This window comes from Montipora foliosa, chromosome 2 (genome assembly GCF_036669935.1).
Source record: "Montipora foliosa isolate CH-2021 chromosome 2, ASM3666993v2, whole genome shotgun sequence".
Lineage (NCBI taxonomy): Eukaryota > Metazoa > Cnidaria > Anthozoa > Scleractinia > Acroporidae > Montipora > Montipora foliosa.
The window spans coordinates 41,026,997-41,045,837 of record NC_090870.1 but is presented as its reverse complement, the minus strand read 5'-3'; the positions used below and the strand labels follow the sequence as shown (position 1 = coordinate 41,045,837).

Sequence of the window (18,841 nt, the reverse complement as noted above, 5' to 3'; positions counted from 1 at the left end):
TCCAGGGGCGGATCCAGGATTTTTCCTACGAGGGGGTGACCTTTTTTTTTTTGCATACTAGTTGTATTAAAAAGCCACAGGTCATTTTCGGGGGAAGGGGGGCGAACCCCCTGCGTTCTCCCCCTAGATTTGCCCCTGTAGTCTGTGAGTCTTGTTGAAGCTAGGGTTGAAGACCATAATCCTCTGCACGAAAGGTCCAACGTCCAGTGTTTTCCAAACTAAGGCGAATCGTCAGAATCGTTAGCATTCTTGAAGAGGGTTCATAACCTTCACTCAACTTACATGACATTTTTTTGCCTAAGATTACAAACAGTATTGTTTTATGAATGATGCAAGTAATCCAGCAGTTAATTACGTTTATTATTTAGTTAAAAACAAAACAAACAAAGAAACAACTAAACAAACAAACAGACAAGGAGAACAAATAAATACATTGATGAAATACATTGATGAATTGACTTTTTTGTGTAATGTTTAGGCCAAAAAAATGCCTAACCTTGATTTTTGTAACTTAATATCAGAACCCCCAAAAATAAGAGTCTTAGACAGATATAAAAGCCTTGCATATTTTTACATGTTATGAACAACATTAGCCAATGTACAGGGTTAGATATGTATTGAAGAATTCACAAGAACAGAGAGGAAACTCATTTCCTTCTCTTCCAAGATCCATTTGGAATAACTTGATAAAAACAGAAACGTTTTTAAAATGCAGTGCTTGAAACTAGCGGTCGTCCAGTTGTCCCAGACGACCAGAAAGTTTACTTGGTAAAACGAAAAGGTTGGTTGCCAGGAGGAAAAACAAAGGACAACCCAGCCAAAAATAGAAAATGAATTACATAGGCAGCACCCGACTCATGTCTGATAATAGTGTGAAGTTAACAATAATATTAATTTGCCGCCGTTGAGCATTTTCCTGTGTTTTGAATATTTGTGGCTTTTACAAAAACTTGTCAGATAGGGAAATTCACATGTAGCTGGCGAAGACTCTATCTTGTTAAGGCTAATAGCCTTCAACAAAAAAAAAACCACAAGCGCACACCTAAAATTTTGGGATACTGAAGCTCCAATGCCATGTGATTGTATCTCAACACGGCATGCATTGAATCGTAGTAGGTTTCCCAATGGGCAACCAAGCATTTATCAGGGCAACCAAATTTACAGGTTTAGTTGCCTGGCTTTTGAAACGGGGCCAACCTGGAATTTTTTTAATTTCGATCACACAAAATGTGCCTCAATTATGTCAAAAATTCCATGAACTTTCAACAAAAATTGACTTTCCCTTTTGCTTTCTTATTTATTTAAATGGGTCACTAAGATTTCTGGTAATGACCCTATAAACCTTATCCTGTAATACTAAGGGTGTGTTCGATTGACCCTATTCTGGATTATAGTTCACCACTAAATTTTCTCCGATTCTTATTGGTTTAAATTGATCATGTGACGCGATAGTGTTCGTCCGTGGAGAGACACTATCAGCCCATAGTCCCCGTCTGAGGAAAATACCCGGATGGATAGTAGTCGTCCGCTGAAAATACCTCTGTAAACAAGCGGCCTTATGGAAAATAAACAATGGAAATTGTATTAAGAGGGTTTTTGTTTGTTTTCTTTTTCAAATTTTACATTCGCTGACACGGCTTTCGTCTAATAAAGTTAAAAATAATTCAACATGATTTTTGAGCTGGCGCGCGGAAGAAAATTTAGTAGTGAACAACAAAGACAATAGAGTGTTTATGTCTCGGAACTATCGGTCTGATAGTTGCCCCTTGGAAATTAGATGTTCTTAAAACTAGCATATTTGCCCTCGAAGCTTCGCTTCTCGGGCAAATATTTGTTTTAAGAATATCAAATTTCCGCGGGGCAACTATCAGCCGATAGTTCCTCGACAGAAACACTCTATTGTTTAAATAAGGTTAAAACGGTATGTGTAGTGTTCTGAAGCAACAAGGATAATAACGATATGTTTAAAATAGCATTCTTGAAGGTGTTTGACAATTTTAACCCATTCACCCCTAAACCGGACATACTGAGTATTTTACTCTGTCTACGCCAGACGATTTTACTCGTCAATGGAGAACCTTCAGGACTCAATAGGTTTATTAATGTGAATGTTTGTTAAAACGAAGGGTTTAAAACTTCTCAGAAATGCATTCCTAATCCAGAATATGGCCAATCAAACACACCCTAAAAGTAAGAGAAAGACAGTGTAACTTTTCACACAATTGAAACCTTCTAGTTGTAGCTATGCTCAAACACTTATTGAGAGAAGACCCAATAAAATGTTTTGAATATGTCATGAAACGAATCAATCTTCTGGATCAATGTTGTTGTCTCTCTGAAGGACAACCCCATAATGATGTTTATTATTCCACTATTATGCCATTTTACCATATTTGGTCAAGAGAATGCCCAAAATATAAGACAACGATATACTGTAGTGTCCCTGTTTGACCGGTTTAGAACAGAGCAAATGCGGATGGAATGGGAGTTTTTCAATGAAAGAAATTGTTTTCAACATGATGCAAAGCCTGAAAATTTAGCCTGTCATCGCTTGTCACTGATCACTAATCAAATAAAGGACATTTTGCTGGCTTTGTGCTGTTTGCATCGTTTGCATGCACCTTCAAGGACAGATGATGCACTTTTTCTAAAACACTCTTACCAAATAAAAATGAAGCAAAATAACCCCTTTTTTGTAGTGGAATAATAAATTTCTTATTATAATACTCGTGGACATTTTGCTCATTACATTGCTTGTGCTTGTATTTTTCCAGTCACAACTCACAAAATATCTGAATGTATTATATGTTAAACCATCAAGTAAGGTGTATGCATTGCACATTTGATTTTTCCAAACCCAAATATCCATCATCATTAGGCTCATGAATTAAAAGAAATTCTTGTGAAAACTTAAAGTGCACCTAAACCTAAATATTTTTTGACCCTAATTTTAATCTTCCCATCCAAAGCAAACATAATGTCAGCATTTTTACCCAGAATTTTGCTTTTTCTGTGCCGTGCAAGACACGTAAACTAGGCAGAGCTAGCAGTAATTTGGACCCACGACCGTGATATGAGAGGCATGGATTTGTTTCTCCTTAGGTTCCTAAAAATCCTCAATCGATTTGCCAAAAAAAGCTCCCAATTTCCAATAAACAAAGTTCCGAAAAACTATGATAAAACAACCACACAAAACTTTTTTGATGGCGTAAGCGCCCTTTTTCTTAATCTGAGGACTTTTATTTTAAACTCTCATTGCAAATGAGTCATTCAATCTGTGCCAACATAACTTCCGGTTCAATCTTCAAAAAGGAACTCTTACGTAATATTCTTGATTTTACATCTGGTTTGCAATGTAAAGCAGTTTGTGACCTAAAATTGAGAATAGACCCATGCCTCTCACATCACGGTCGCAGGTCCAAATTAATGCCAGTTTGATAACTTTGCATTTCTTACCCAGCAGATAAAAAGCGTAATTTTGAGGAAAGAATTGTCAAACATGTTTGCTTTCCATAGAGAGATCAATATTGTGGACTAAAAATATTTGGGTTTAGGTGCACTTTAATATTAAAAAAAAACTCGCGTTCTTCAATTCACATATCATACAGTCATGGATGGAGCAAATGAAGGCATCTTTTGTCATTAAACTAAGACAATATCAAGGAAAGAATAAAATATTATTTCTTGCTGGTTCCAAAACCAGCAAAACCCATAGTGGCTGCCAGATTTGGGTCAATGTCTCCATCATCTTCAGCTGTCAATTTCTGTTTCTTTTCTTTGCGAGCAACCTTTCTTTGTTGTTTTCTTTGTTCTTCCTAATGGAAAGAAAAAACATGGGAATGCTTCATGTTACCGATGGATTAATTGTTTTGGCTTAAAGGGATAACAAGAAGTGAATTCTTTTGCATTTTGGTCATTTTGCCAAATTGCAGCCAAATTCTACACAACTGATCATGCTTCGATTAATCTATAACCTCTCCAATCAACTATTGCAGGATTAATGAATACCAAATATTAATACCTTCCCATGCCCTAGGCGTATGACTAAGACTTACACAAGTGAGTCAGTCTAATTTGAATTAAAATTTTGTGCAAGTACCTACAGCTAATAATTAAACAAAGCAGTACCACTCAAAAGTTACTCCACCCTGTGTGCAATTGTATGGTATCCTGCAACCTATTGTCGCAGCCATTAAAGTGCTCTACACCAACACCAAGGCTACAGTCATAACGGCTGATGGCAAAACAGCACCCTTCGACACTGAAGCAGGGGTCACTCAAGGGAACACTCTAGCACCATTATTTTCTATTCATCATTGCGCTGGACTATGTTCTACGTCTCTCTCTAGATGCTATAAATGACAAGGGCCTACAACTCCATCCTAGACGTAGCCAGAGGCATCCTGATAAGTACATTACAGATCTTGACTTTGACGATATTGCCCTAGTATCAGAACTTGCCAGGAATGCAGAATTGCTTCTTCAGTCGCTAGAAAAGGCAACAAGCCTGGTAGGACTTTACTGCAACAAAAGCAAAACAGAGTTCCCTTCTACAACCCTGAACTGTAGCCTGCGTTCACTGGCTGGCGCAAGCATCATCCAAGTTGAAGACTTCATAAATACCGGCATCTTGGTTTGTATATAATTGACTCTCAAAAGGACATGAAGTCCCATAAAGCTCTAGCATGGGCTATGTGTAATAAGCTCAACAAGATATGGCATTTGACCCTCGCCAATGAAAAGAAAGTACATACGTTCAACACGCTGATAGAGCCAATTCTGATCAAAGGTTCTGAGACGTGGGCCCTAACTGCACGCCAAGAAAAACGACTTTGCGGGACATATACCAACCTACTCAGGCCCATACAAAACATCCATTGGTCTGAACACACTACTCTTGAATGTATATATGGTGACATCCCTCCCTCTTGCATAGGCTCGCCAGACGGAGACTTCAATTTGCTGGCCATTGCCATCGGATTACCTGGGAGATGATAAACTCCCTGCTTCTTTGGAGGCTTGGTGACCCTATCCAGTCGTGAGTTTCCGGAGGACCTGACAAGGGATTCAGGTATAGAGAGGGGAGATGTGGCGATTGCTATGGAGAAGCGCATGGTGTGGCAGAGAGTAGTTAAGTGTGCCCCAACCCCTAGGGCCACTAGATGATGATGATGAAAGTGCCTGATTGAATGAAAGATTTTAGTGTGCTTCTAACTAGGAAGTTACCTAAGTTATCCCTCAAAACGATATTTCAAAGTTCCTGGTTGTAGACAGAGCTATTGATTTTGCTCAAATACACATGTAACATAATACAGAACAGCACACCAAGTAAATGATATTTTTTTAAATTTTTAAGACAACGTTTTGTACTTTTAACTGTTTGGTTGGTGAAGTGGTTCTGTCGCACAACTTTGACGAGAGACTGTAATTGTCACCATACTGAAATGAATTTTAGCAATCGACACTTCACTGATTTTCATGAGACAATAATTCTTTCTCCCTAGAGTAGAGAAATTCATCTCTAGAGAGGAAACTCTGGCCTGGTGAGAGACCAGATGAGTCTGCTAACCGTCTCTTGATTTGTTTTAAAACTGTTGCCTTCATATTTAGGGTCTAACAATCCATCTATCTTCTTAGTTCCACAATGCGTCCAATAAATTTAACGGTGAAGCCTGAATTTACTTTTCTCTTTGTGCCTGGAGTTTACGATAACTTTTGGGAAAACAAAACTTAATTGTCTACCCTTGGAATAAACTTTTTGACAGATACCCCATGACAGTCCAAGAAACAATAAAATAAATACTGATAGAATTGAGTCTGATGCACAACAAAATGCTCTTTTTGGTGGTTTTTCTTTTGTCATATTTGTTGATCAGCTGGGAAGGAATCAAAGTCAAGCTCGCACAACATCTTTTTTTATTCTCAAAAAGGTGCTGTGTATTTTGCCTTCTAATTAATTCAATCAATCAATCAATCAATAAAGTTAATGCAACACTAAGGAACATTGCAAAACTTAGTTCACTTCACCTCTTCTCGTAGAATGGCTATCCTCTCTTCCAAATCATACTCCTTTCCTTTCTTTTGCTTTTCCTCCTCTCTCTTCCTCTTATTCGTCTCAAACCGTCGTTTCACTTGATCAAGAGAAGATCTTTCAACTCTCATTGACATACCGAGGTTTCTTTGATGTTTTTTTCCATTAATGTGGTCTAAAAAGTTCACAGAATCTTTCACGACACAGTCGCAAACATTGCAGTAATATCCTCCAGTGTGCGACAGTGGTGTTGTTTTGGTTATGACCACTGATTTACCAAGGTTTGCTTCAAGATCAACATCGTAGTCCCTCCTTTTCAGAAGCTCTCTTTTAACCGGTATAGAAGGACGGGTTTTTGAATTTGAACCCTCTTCATCGTCCGAGTATTGCTCTTCTGCTCTTTCTTTAGCCTTCTTTTCGTATTCGTCTCTGTCCCAAGTCCTTCTAAAGTTGTCATTCTTTCCGCTAACACCAGCCATTATCAACTTTTGGTCGGCAGAATGAACATAACTTTAACCAGGCGTTAGTGGCTTGACTACATTTGCCTAATTTGGCAAAAAGAACCAAAGAAATAGGACCTGTAGTAAAAGAAGCGTTTTTGTTCCTTTTCATATTTGGTGCAATTGCTTTCCATATTTGGAAGTGTAGCGCATTCCATGAAGGGTGTGAAGTTGAGGCTGAGGTCCTCGTGGGACTTACGTGAGACGCGCCATCTTTGTTCTTGGCACCAACGGCTTCAAGGAACTTGTGTTTTCTTCTCACCCTACGGTCAGGAGAAAGCTATAAGCAATTAATTAGATGCCATGCTAACTAAATAGATTTTTTAAAAATTGTTACATGTTTCTGAGACGTTCTTGTCATTTTAAAAAGGTGGGTCATTGATTTAATGCTGTTTTTTAGTTTTTCTTCAGGTTTCGTTGTTTGGGTTCGTGCGTGATTGATCGAGTGATTGACTGCTTCGGATGTTTCTGTCCTTGTGTCCGGACGGTAGAGTCTAGGCTGCAAAATCAAGCTCACCTCTCGCCAGTTAGTTTTCTTCGATATAAACTAAGTTGTTTTACAAGGTTTTTTCGCGCTATAGCGACAGGTAGAATTTCTGAACAGCACGAAATGTGCCATCTAAGATATCAAGCATCGTTTTTTCCCGATTTTGTTTTGGATGGCGTAAAAGAAATGTTCTGACCGACTTGTGAGTAATTACTTTGCTTGCTATCTAGAGTGTTAATAATTTTATCTCACTGGCTTCTGAAATGACTAAATTTCGTCCTTAAATGGGCGAAATATGGATTTCGTGGTCTTGGCAACAGTGAAGTGCTGCCTCGAACCCTTCTGTATGTCCTGGCGGAGTGACAACCCAATTTTTGTCTGCTACGTTAGCGCAGCCGTGTACGCGGTTTTCTTTCAACATTCATACCTTTAATCGAGACCTGTTAGACCTTAATTAATGGATTCTTATTGTTTGGTTGATTTTGGCAACGTTTGGCCGGTATTAAGAACTTATTCTTTCGTGAGGTCCGCACAAAAAGGTGGTGTGCTCCGGACCTCAAATTTGTCAATCATGTGCTTATGTCGGTTTCTTCGCGCGATCGGGGTCGCTTATCATTTGCGATTATTTTCGACTGTAAGGTTTTTGTTTTCTTTTGCACTTGTAGGAACGTCTATGGCTGGCCCTGGACGACTGGTGGATCTAAATCGTGCGACGACCGAGGAACTTGAAAGATTAAATGGAATTGGTAGGACAATAGCAAAGAGCATTGTGGAAGTTCGAACCGTTTTGGGAGGTTTTTCGAGCATTGAAGACTTAAAAGGAATCCCAGGAATTGGGCGAAACTTCATCGATGTTAACAAGGATTTTCTCTGTTGTTCGCCCATCTCGTCTGTTTCAAGACGGGAGACGAGAGGGTCTTCGAAAGGAAAAACGCAAAGGCCGGTATCACACAGGAGGTCTTCAACCCCGAAATCGCCGTACAAAGCACAGACTTCGCCAAAAGGAACCAGTAGTAAATCAGTTAAACGAAAACTCTCGTGTGGCAGTAATAATCAGCGAGATGATGAAATTGAAGAAACTCAAGATCATAGTCCGTCGCCTGAAAAGAAATTTTGTACCACTGCTCATAAGAGACTGTTAAAGCTCCTACCGCTTCGAAATTATGGGACAATCAAGACAGCAACGCCTATGCTGAGTCCTGTAGACAGACACTGCAGGCATATAGCATTCTGTAGTCCTCCAGCTGGTCTGGAAGACTGGCTACGCACATTTCACCAGTGGTCAGTGGAGGAGCGCAAATATGCCCTTGATGAGATTATAGAGAACTGTGAGCCAACAGTTGTGAGACACATTATGGGAACAATTGAACCAAGGTTTCAGCGAGACTTCATTTCTCTATTGCCAAGAGAGCTTGCCTTGTATGTATTATCATTTTTGGAACCTAGGGACTTGTTACGTGCTTCTCAGACTTGTAAATGCTGGCAAACACTCTGTGATGACAACTTGTAAGTAGTCAATTTTTGTTTGTACTGTGTCAGGAATAACAAGGAGGCACTAGGGTACTGTGGAACAGACCTTTGAACCTTGACATTTTAGTTTAAATTTAATTTTCTTATTCCATGAGGCATTCTTTCCTTGGAGTTCTTGAGGGTATAGTTTCATTGATTCACAATATTATTGATTGTTTTGTGATTATTTTATGAGGGGGAACTGGGAGTGCATTTTTCTTGAGTTTCCTTCATTAAATCAATTATGACCACTTGAAAATGGGTGGGAAGCCACACAGGAAACTTCCAACATTTCAATCGGAATGACACAATAATGACAAGAAGTCGGACTCTTACATCAGAGTATTCAAAAACCACTGGAATTTGTTTGAGTCCAGAATATTGCATCTCAGTTCCGGTGGGTGGATATTACTGTATATTGTGAATTTTGCTGGAATGAACACTACTTTTGAACACTTGTGTACTGGTTGTTCTTGGGGTTGTTGTCATGTGCAAGTATAGATCCTTCAATAGACCATATTACAGTTGTGTGCTCAGTTACCAGGCCTTTGAATAAAAGTGAGGCTGGGGTTGACCTTGTTTTGATACAAACCTCGCTGCTTTTCTTATGTAAATACAAACTTGTTGGCATTACAACAACATGAAGCTGCCAATGAGTTTTGTATCAAAGCAAGGTCAACTCCAGCCTTGCTTTTATTCAAAGGCCTGGTAAACTGATCACAGAACTATAAAATGGTCTATTCAGAGTTTAAAGCACTGTGATCATGCTTACCTTAAATATTACATCTCCAGAGATGTATCCAGGTTTTCAAATTTGGGGGTCCTCTGGACACCTTTTTAAAACATGTTGGGGCCAGCTATTTAGTATTCAAGAATTAAGATTCGATCTATTGCCTCTTAAGTGCTGCCGCAGTACCCTTTCAGATTTCTAAATTGCACACAAAAAAAGTCTTATCCCTCCCCACGAATATGTACTTAAAATGATCAATTTCTTTGAAACTGTTATACCCGTTGATTCGATCAAAATGTATGGGCTTTCAAAGCTCCATCGATCACATATGAAAATGTCTCCAGGAATCCGTATGCTGTAGGAACTGTTCACTCCAGTTGATAAATGATCTAGATCTCCACAGCAAAAAAAAGAGAGAACTGAATCTCAATTTTCCGTAAAAGAGCATCATTTAAATTTTAACAACACTTGAGGTGTAATAAACAAAAGAGTAAACAAATATAAGCGATCGATACACACTTCATTGTCGGCCTGTGCGGCTGTGACTTCTCCATTGCCAATGTTAATAATCAAGCGATTGAATACATTCAAGTTTCACGTTCAACACGTTAATTTTAACACTAACTCTGAAAAAGTTGCATAATTTGCAAAACAGACAAGTTACGTGAAAAACAACAACCAAGACGATGACACATGCACGCCCGGAATTAATATCAACAAGGTCGCACAGAACAAAAATTTAACATACTTTGCCTTTGGATTCTCTGTCATTTGCCTCACGATAAGCGAACTAATGCTTGAAATTCGCTTGGAAAGCATGCAACAAACTGAATTTTGACTGAAGTGGTTTATTATCACTGGTGGCAGATGCAAAGTGTCGCCGATTGTCTTACCTAAAAAACAGCTCAGATCATGTCACGCAACACATGGAAATTCAAAACTTAACTCCTCAAGCCAGACATAATGGTTGACAAAATGAAATCATTCGACTATAAAAATCCAAAAATAACAGCTTACCTTGAAATTTAAGGAACTCGATCAGTTCTCCGTTGTGAGAAATGGGAATGTTCAATTTCCTTGTGAAATACGCCGTTCGCATGTTTTTCCTGGCGTTCGCAATTTGCATAAACATTCAATTTTTTTTCTGCGTCCAATTGGACCCTTTGTTCCATATAAAACGAGTGCATCCCAGGATGCAATGACACACTCTGGATACATCCCTGCATGTCAATAAGTTTGGTCAGACATTGTCCCCCCTTTTAAGCCTGCTGGAACAAACATCATCATCAGCATCATCAATCCAATTTTTACCCTACTTTGTCAGCAACATTTCTAACTGTACTAAACACTACTTTGGAAACACTTATGTGTATTTTCAAGGTTGTTTTAGTGTGATAACATTTCCACATTTTTTAGGCTATGGAAGCAAAAGTGTAAGCAAGCCAGAATAGAAGAAGAACCTGTCAGTCCTGTAAAGTGTTCCCGACGAAGATCCAATAATGCTCAGCAAACAAACCAGAATACCAAGGCTGTGAACAGCCCATTCAAGAAACTTTTTATGACCAAGCAACGGGTCTATTGGAACTGGAGAATGGGCCCATTGCGCCCATCCAAGGTGCTTAAAGGACATGATGATCATGTCATTACGTGTCTTCAATTTTGTGGCAGTAAAATTGTGAGTGGTTCTGATGATGGTACTTTGAAAGTGTGGTCTGCCATATCTGGCAAATGTCTTCGCACTCTTGTGGGACACACTGGGGGAGTGTGGTCATCCCAGCTGAGTGGTAATATCATTGTCAGTGGCTCAACTGATCGTACACTGAAGGTGTGGAATGCTGACACAGGATACTGTATGCATACATTGTATGGACACTCTTCCACTGTACGCTGTATGGACATGCATGATAGCACTGTTGTGAGTGGCTCCAGGGATGGAACTTTAAGAGTATGGGACACATCATCAGGCAATTGTCTTCATGTATTGGTTGGTCACCTTGCAGCTGTTAGATGGTATGTGTTTACGAATTAAAGCACTTCTACATGCACAAACTTACAATGTAACCCATTGACTCCTAAACTGCCCCTAAGGAAGAGTAAAATTGTCTGGCGTTACTTCAACAGAGGTAAATCTATTAAGTCTCACTCAGGGGAGTCAATGGGTTAAGAGGATTTTTATAATATTCCTGAAGTATTGAAGCTTTTTGTTAATAAATTATTTTTAAGTGTGAAGGTGAGCTATTTTTACCTTAATCCCTTAAGGATGCTAAAACCAGTTTTTCGGGTTCAAGAAACTTTACTGTTTACAAGGATTGAAGCCACAGAACTGCTTCTCGTAACCAGAGGTAAGGTGCCCAAGTAGAGAAATGTCAGATGCCTTGACTGTAAAATGTACTTCTTCTTGGTCAGTTCATTATGTGATGGGAATTGTAGACAGTTACATATCAGTGACTTTGCCAAATTTTTAATTTCTCAATTTTCTGGGTGGAGCTATTATTTAAATTTTATAACGATTTGATTATTATAGCACTAACTTTTGGGTACAATCTCTTTTCTGTCTTTTAACCAGTGTGAAATACGATGGCAGACGTGTTGTAAGTGGAGCTTATGACTTCCTGGTTAAAGTTTGGGACCCTGACACAGAGCAGTGTATACACACTTTACAAGGCCATACCAACAGGGTGTACTCCTTGCAGTTTGATGGTGTTTACATTGTGAGTGGTTCACTGGATACTTCAATACGTGTCTGGCATGTTGAGACTGGGCAATGCATGCACACCCTAATTGGACATCAGTCACTCACTAGTGGCATGGAACTGAAAAACAACACATTGGTTTCTGGTAATGCAGATTCTACTGTCAAAATCTGGGACATCACTTCTGGTCAGTGTCTTCAGACTCTAGCTGGCCCTAACAAGCACCAGAGTGCAGTGACATGTTTGCAGTTTAACAGCCGTTTTGTCATTACTAGTTCTGATGATGGTACAGTTAAAATCTGGGACTTACGCACCGGGGAATTCATTCGAGATCTTGTGAAGTTGGACAGTGGTGGAAGTGGTGGTGTGGTGTGGAGAGTAAAATGTGATGAAAAGAAGTTGGTCTGTGCTGTTGGTAGTAGGAATGGAACTGAAGAAACAAAGCTGTTAGTCCTGGACTTTGATGTTCATGAGTAACACGTGCTGTTGTTTGTTCGATAAGCATTTTATTCCTTTACCTTTTGCCTCCTAGAGTACAGCATTTTTTCTTGACTTTCATGTTGATTATGATAATTTTAGTTTACTTCATTGCAGCCACCATCATTGATTTTTGTCTTCATGAATTGGCCATGAATATTATAATAATTATTCTGCCTGGTTAGTTTGGCCAAAGCATTATATTTTGACCCATTGACACCTGAGAAAAATCACCTGGCATGAGACAGTAAAATTCTTGTAAGTCTCACTCCTAGGAGTCAATGGGTTTATGGGCTGGTTGTATTCTTAATTTACATAATGAACTCATAAAAATCCAAATCAATTTAAAAAAAAAAAAGGTGTTGAGTGTTTGTCTCCATTTCAACACAACACACCTTGCTTGTTGTCAGCTTAGACGGATTCTTTGTTTGAAAAAAGAAACAAAAAAAACAAAACAAAACAAAGGCTAGGAAGCATTTGAGATAGCCAGAGTGTACTTGCTAGTTTCCAGTTTTCATGTATACCAGTATATTCTTAACCTGTTGACCAATGCTGGGTCTCCATACATGTAATAAACCCTATAATCATTCTGAGTTTACAAGACACACATACAGAATACAAACAACCCTGAGTCTTGGCATGTTATTTAGCTATCTTGTTATCTTCACCAGTCTCAAATTCTTGACTTAATCTACTGAATGGTGGGTGATTTTGTTTCTGTTTGGGTGCGAGTCAAGAATATCATTGGTAATTATGTTTAATACAACCACCCTCTGAAAACAGCCAAGTTTCTTGTGTTTAAGGGTTGCTTCAGCCTATTGACTCCTAGAAGTGAGACTTGATAGATTTTACTTGAATGCCAGGTGAATTTACCCATCATTGTTTGCAGCCTCTACATCCAGTCAATAACATCTTTAATTTGAATTTTTATTTGCATCTTTGTCAAACTTACACAATCCCATTGCACAGTGTTGCAAAGTGGGTCTGGTACCTAAAGGAGGTAAGGAGTAAATGAAATCTCCTTTGTCTTCCACTCGTCATGTACATGGAATTAATTTAAAAAATTATATATCACAAGTATCTAAATAGTGTAGAAGGTTATGCTGTATGCCTGTTGGCAGGGTACAACAGCTACTTACAGCTACAACCTTCTTTGTAATCACTGGGACTGGATCTATGTTTCTCTAAAGCCCTGATAAAATTTGTTCCCCAAATGCCTAGAGCTCTCCAAGGCTTAATAATTATTTCAATAGTTGGGTTTGTATACCCTATAGATCAAGGGTTTCTGGGATTGGCAGAAAGTTATTGATAAACAGCTGTGTTTGAAAAGTTGAAAAGTAAGGAAAGTGTAATTTTGTATTTGCCAACCAAGAATGCAGTAAAACACAGTAGCTGGAGATTTGAGGCCAGTACATTGTAGATGACTTGGCTCTAGGCTACATGTCAGATACTTTTTATCTTGCCAAAAATTGCAAGGCCTGCAGTACTTGAGTTTCTACATTCTTCAAATTTCTCCTTGTTACCAGGTACAGCTACATTAAAGGAGGATTTCAGGAATCAGCTTGTGCTGGTTAGAACTCGTGTTTAGACTGACTGTACCTTGGTTGAAGAAATGTTAGGATCATCTCTAACCTGTACATGTAATGATATTCAGCTCTAAAAGCCTAAAAATGTGACAAAAGTATTGCCTTTTGTTTTTGACCTTGTGTACATGCAAATAATGCTAGATAACTGACAGTGTCAAGAAAATAGCAAACCCTGCTGGTCAGGTTAAAATGGAAGATTCAATCACAGAATTCTACTAAATGTAGTCTTCTAAGGCTGTATATAGAAATAACCCACCTCAATGAGAAGTTGCCAGTTTTGAGGTTATATATCAAATATATTTTTCACAGCTACTGAATTTAGTTGAGAAAGAACAAGTCATATCAGTCCAGGCAAAGAGCCTTAATTTGTTTAATATACTATAAAATAATTATTATCTGGTATCGTGTGGGGATGGTTACACCTTTGAAGCTTATGATATAATTAGTGTCTAGGTCATGCTTATTTTGATATTACTAACACCACATTAAATAATATTATTGTAAAGCTTTTAAAATTGGAATTAAGTTATACAGTTGGGTTAACTTCAAACGTTGGAAGATAATAAAGCTTATTTTTGTACCACATAGCCACGAGTGCATGTAGTTGATGCTAGTAATGTAAATTTGCCAACAAGCCATAGGCATCTTTGGCCACCCAACAAAACACTGCACAAAAAGTGTTATGGAAGGTAATGTTCCACTGCTGGAATGTGTATGAGGTAAAAGGGAGGAGTAAATACTTTTTATTGGGCATCAACTTGGAGCAGGGTTGGCCTTCCACTAAAGTGTGCTGGGTTTGACTCTTACATTGTGAGAGTTGATGTCAGTCACAGAGGCCGAGGGGGTCGTGGAGTTTGCTTGTGTATGCGTAAGATTACTTTGTGTCGTAGAGACACTTTGCAGAGAAGGTAGCCCAAGAAGAATTTAAACTTGGTATCTCCTCATTCATGGGGAATGGCAGTGACCACTAAACTTCTGAAGACCATGTGACAGATCAATGGGGAAATATGTATTAAAGAATTTGGTGTGTGTGACTGGAAACAATTTTTTGTTTTTTTTGCGCGCAATGCAATATCCGGTAATTGTACGACTCAGTAACACATCTTAGCGGGGTAATCACATAATTTTATAATTCTCCCAGCATTGTTAGGAAAAAGTGTCCATAATATTTTTAAATACCATCATAGAACTTTAAAAGCATTGAGTTTTAATGGGCACACAATTTTTCAGCGAGTGATTAATTAACCCATTGACTCCCAGGGGTTTGAGTAAAAAATTGTCTGGTGTTAGACAGAATAAAATATTAAGGGTGCTTTCCTTTTCAAATTGTCAGAACTGACAGGACAGACCCAATAATTTGCAAAAGAAAATGCAACAATTTGAAGGAACACTTGCATGATAATCCCTCACATTCTTCTCGGGGAGTATATATCATCCTCGACGTGTGTTAATTTGGATGCGTTGCAGAGTTAGTCCTTCGAAATGCCTGGTCTGGCCGGTCAGTTCTGTCAAATGGAAAGCGCCCTACATTGTAAGTATGGCCAGTTCAGGCCGGCGTGGGAGTCCAAGGGTTAAATGTGAACAACTATTCTATGATTGCACTTAATTAACCCTATCATTTGGGTCACAGAATGTTGACTCTGGATGGGACTACGGAATTTAAAATGGATTGACCAATATATTGTAACATTAAAAAAAGACAGTGGCTATTTGTACAGTATCCATACACCGACCTATATTTGCTATTCATACGGGAGTCTTAGAATGATTATGAGCGACATGGCTACGCAGTTATTGAAAGGTGACTGTTTTAAAATGGGTGCTTAGAAGTAAATACTGTTTATCAGTGCTATTTGAAATGGGTGCTGAGACTTAAATGCGAGAAGCACAAGGCAGGTCAGATGGCCGATACATGGAACGAAGGAGGTATTTCATGAAATTAAACCGGTATCAATGCTGTTGTTTGATAGCTAAACTGTACATAAAAGAATTACTGTAAAGACTAGGTAAGACTTTCCGAGTGTTACTGAACCTGTAATAATCATTCTAAGAAGACTCCTGTGTTAATACCAAAATAATATAGTTTGGTGTACAGGGCCCATACAAATAGCCACCACTTTGTCAGAAAAAAAAAAAAGAACAATGGAATACTGTGAACTCTTAGGAAATTGGCTAAACATTCTTCAAACAAAGTGTAGGCTACCCATATCCTCTTATTTAACATTAAATGACAATTTATTGAATCAATTTGACTTAATTTAAAGTAAGTCGCATTTTGCATTATTACTATTATTATTATTGTAATCATGTTTAGTTCACAGTGTTGGTGTAATGTATCAGTACTGCTGCATGTCCATTAAACCTCCATGACCTTAGATCAACAGCACTTTCTGTAAGATATTATTATTGGTATTTTGTGGTCAAATTATGAACAGGCTTTTATGCTAGAGGGATCTCTGTGTGAAGTGGCCTGTCTGCCATTACTGCATACTCTTTGCCAGGCCAGGGTACATGTGGCTTTTAAATGTCAATAATTTATGTCAGTATACAAATGGAAATATCCTGCAACGAGAGTTTGGGTATTCTTTGAACTTCTTTTTGTACCATTCATGAGAAACTGTGGCACCAATGGAAAGATTCTGAATCGTAAAGAGCAAAAGCAAGCCAAAATAGATATTGCATCCCTTTTGAAATACAAACAATGACACATAAATCATTATTTCTGCCAGGTAGTGTGGACTGGAAACAAACTTGAACCAGTCACCCTGTGGGATTCTGTACACTTTGGTTGTTTGTCCACCTGGTGATTGTCGTAACTTTGCTAGGATGTTGTGACAGTTCCACTGATGCCAACTAGCCCATACAAACATGATTACTGCAAGGTACTGGTACCACCTCAAAGTGGTAAAGGGAGAATAACATGTGTGACACCAATCTGGAACAAAGTAAAGAAAAACAAAACTGTAGTTTGTTCTTGTAAGCCTTTACTGTACACAACTCGGTAACAATAGGCTGATATCATTGGTTCTCTGACCCACCGTTTCATCAGACATGTAACCTAATTCTTCCTGGTTATTTGTTTAATATTTAAAAAACATGACGTTAGAGCTTGTTCCCCATTTCAAATTAATTCTTGACATCCCTCAAATGAAAGGAGTGCATAAAACATAGTGTTGATGTTCAATAAAATAGCAATCAAAATCCAGAGAGCAATTATTAGTATACATGTACTTCACAGTTTCATTGTCCACATGCATAAGGCCTATAATGAAAGCAGCCAATGGCACCCTTGATAACTGTATTGCAAAGAAACGTGATCTTTCATACTCATTTAGAGCATGTGACATTTTATGAAGGAATCTGTCACATACCGGGGTATAGGGTGCTTTCGATTGGGAAATCCGGATTTAGATCTTAAAATCTGGATCTTCGGATTTCCAATCGAACACAAAATCTGACCACGGATTTTGTCGCAGATTTACTAATTGGAAATCCATGTCACGTAAGGATTTCAATTAACAAAATCCGTCATGAAATCTGTTTTCGGATTTTGTGTTCGATTGGAAATCCGAAGATCCAGACTTTAAGATCTAAATCCTATTTTCCCAATTGAACGCACCCATAGAGACTTTTTGCTGGAACATGCTGGCTTCCAAATACATGTATACTGACCTCGTTAATACAAGTCACTATAGCCTTGCCAAAAAGACCAAAACTCCAGAGCTGTTCAATGTATTATCAGCATCAACCGCTAGTTTTGAAGCTCAAGGTTTTGTATAAATTTGAATTTGCTTCAATGTCCCATTGATAGCATTTCGATACATTTTAAAATAAATTGTATTTACCTTAATAGTATTTTAACCCATTGGCATCCAAACCGGCCGAAACCAGCCAGACTTAGTATTTTACTATGTCTAACACCAGACGATTTTACTCGTCAATGGGGAACCCCTGGGAGTCAATGGGTTAATAACTCACTGAAAAACTATGTCCCCATTAATATGCAGCTGACACTTATTGTAAAACCCTACCAGCTTTCAGCTTTCAGCTTTCATACATATTGTGCAGAAATAAAGGCTACCTACCCTACCTACCTACATACCGGTACATACAGAGGATGTCACCAACTCAACTCTGCCTCTTTGAAGAAAATAGGCTAGCCATCTTACAAAACAACAAGGTTAATAATATTGTAATATTAAGCTGCGCCTGTGTTAAGTTATGAAGCATTCAAGAGGCAAGGAAGCCTCCAAAGCTCCCATTCCTTTTGCAATATTAAAATAATAATCTTAATTGCTTTACCTTCATCCCTTTTGGAACACTGCAGGAGTGGTGCAGCTAGTGAAGTTGCATCCAAAATGTAGTAGATTACACCCAGTAGATAGTGGGCAACATTCATGTTGCCTGTGAATACACTGACAAAAAGTGATTCAAACAATCTGCGGCAAGTTTGCACCAGTAGGAGAACAAGGGATAAGAGAACAGTAAAGCAATCTGTGGAAGGAGTGAAGTGCAAACCAAGTATTTCTGATAAATCTTGTGGGATTGATGTGCTTCCAAAGAAGCAGTGCAATACCAGTATCACCAAAAATGCACATGACATGGAACTTCCAATGACATAAAAATGGATGAACAACCTGAGATGAGAATTAAAATTCAATATTATAACCCTTTAATAATACAATAATTTATTCATGTACGACCCACCATGTGGGACAACATCCCTTTTAGTATCCCTTTACAGTAATCTAGTTGCACAAAAAAGTAACCCACACTTAATTCAGGGATTCAGCATTAATGTGGGTTGAGTTTGTTGGTTTCCATTCTG

The 18,841-nt window shown here is 38.4% G+C and overlaps 3 protein-coding genes across 3 annotated transcripts in view; 1 reads left to right on the top strand and 2 right to left on the bottom strand.

Moving 5' to 3' along the window:
* Positions 1-3,535: 3,535 nt before the first annotated feature.
* On the bottom strand, positions 3,536-6,573 carry LOC137993084 (zinc finger matrin-type protein 2-like). The gene is made up of 2 exons (XM_068838742.1): positions 6,028-6,573; positions 3,536-3,815 (listed from the first exon to the last, which is right to left on the bottom strand). Exons 1-2 carry the CDS (start codon positions 6,508-6,510, stop codon positions 3,678-3,680), a joined length of 621 nt encoding a protein of 206 aa, XP_068694843.1. The 5' UTR covers positions 6,511-6,573; the 3' UTR covers positions 3,536-3,677.
* Positions 6,574-6,719: 146 nt separating this feature from the next.
* On the top strand, positions 6,720-14,600 carry LOC137993082 (F-box/WD repeat-containing protein 7-like). Its single transcript, XM_068838740.1, has 4 exons — positions 6,720-6,901; positions 7,684-8,524; positions 10,674-11,267; positions 11,824-14,600. The coding sequence occupies exons 2-4, from the start codon at positions 7,692-7,694 to the stop codon at positions 12,425-12,427; spliced, it is 2,031 nt and encodes a 676-aa protein (XP_068694841.1). The 5' UTR covers positions 6,720-6,901; positions 7,684-7,691; the 3' UTR covers positions 12,428-14,600.
* Positions 14,601-15,200: 600 nt separating this feature from the next.
* The window catches only part of LOC137993083 (polyprenol reductase-like), a 5,527-nt gene continuing 1,886 nt past the window's right edge, over positions 15,201-18,841 (bottom strand). The window contains exons 2-3 of the mRNA XM_068838741.1: positions 18,316-18,650; positions 15,201-16,948 (exon numbers count right to left, since the gene is read on the bottom strand). Coding sequence (XP_068694842.1) covers positions 16,554-16,948; positions 18,316-18,650 — 730 coding nt within the window. The 3' untranslated portion in view covers positions 15,201-16,553. The remainder of the gene's footprint in view (positions 16,949-18,315; positions 18,651-18,841) is intronic.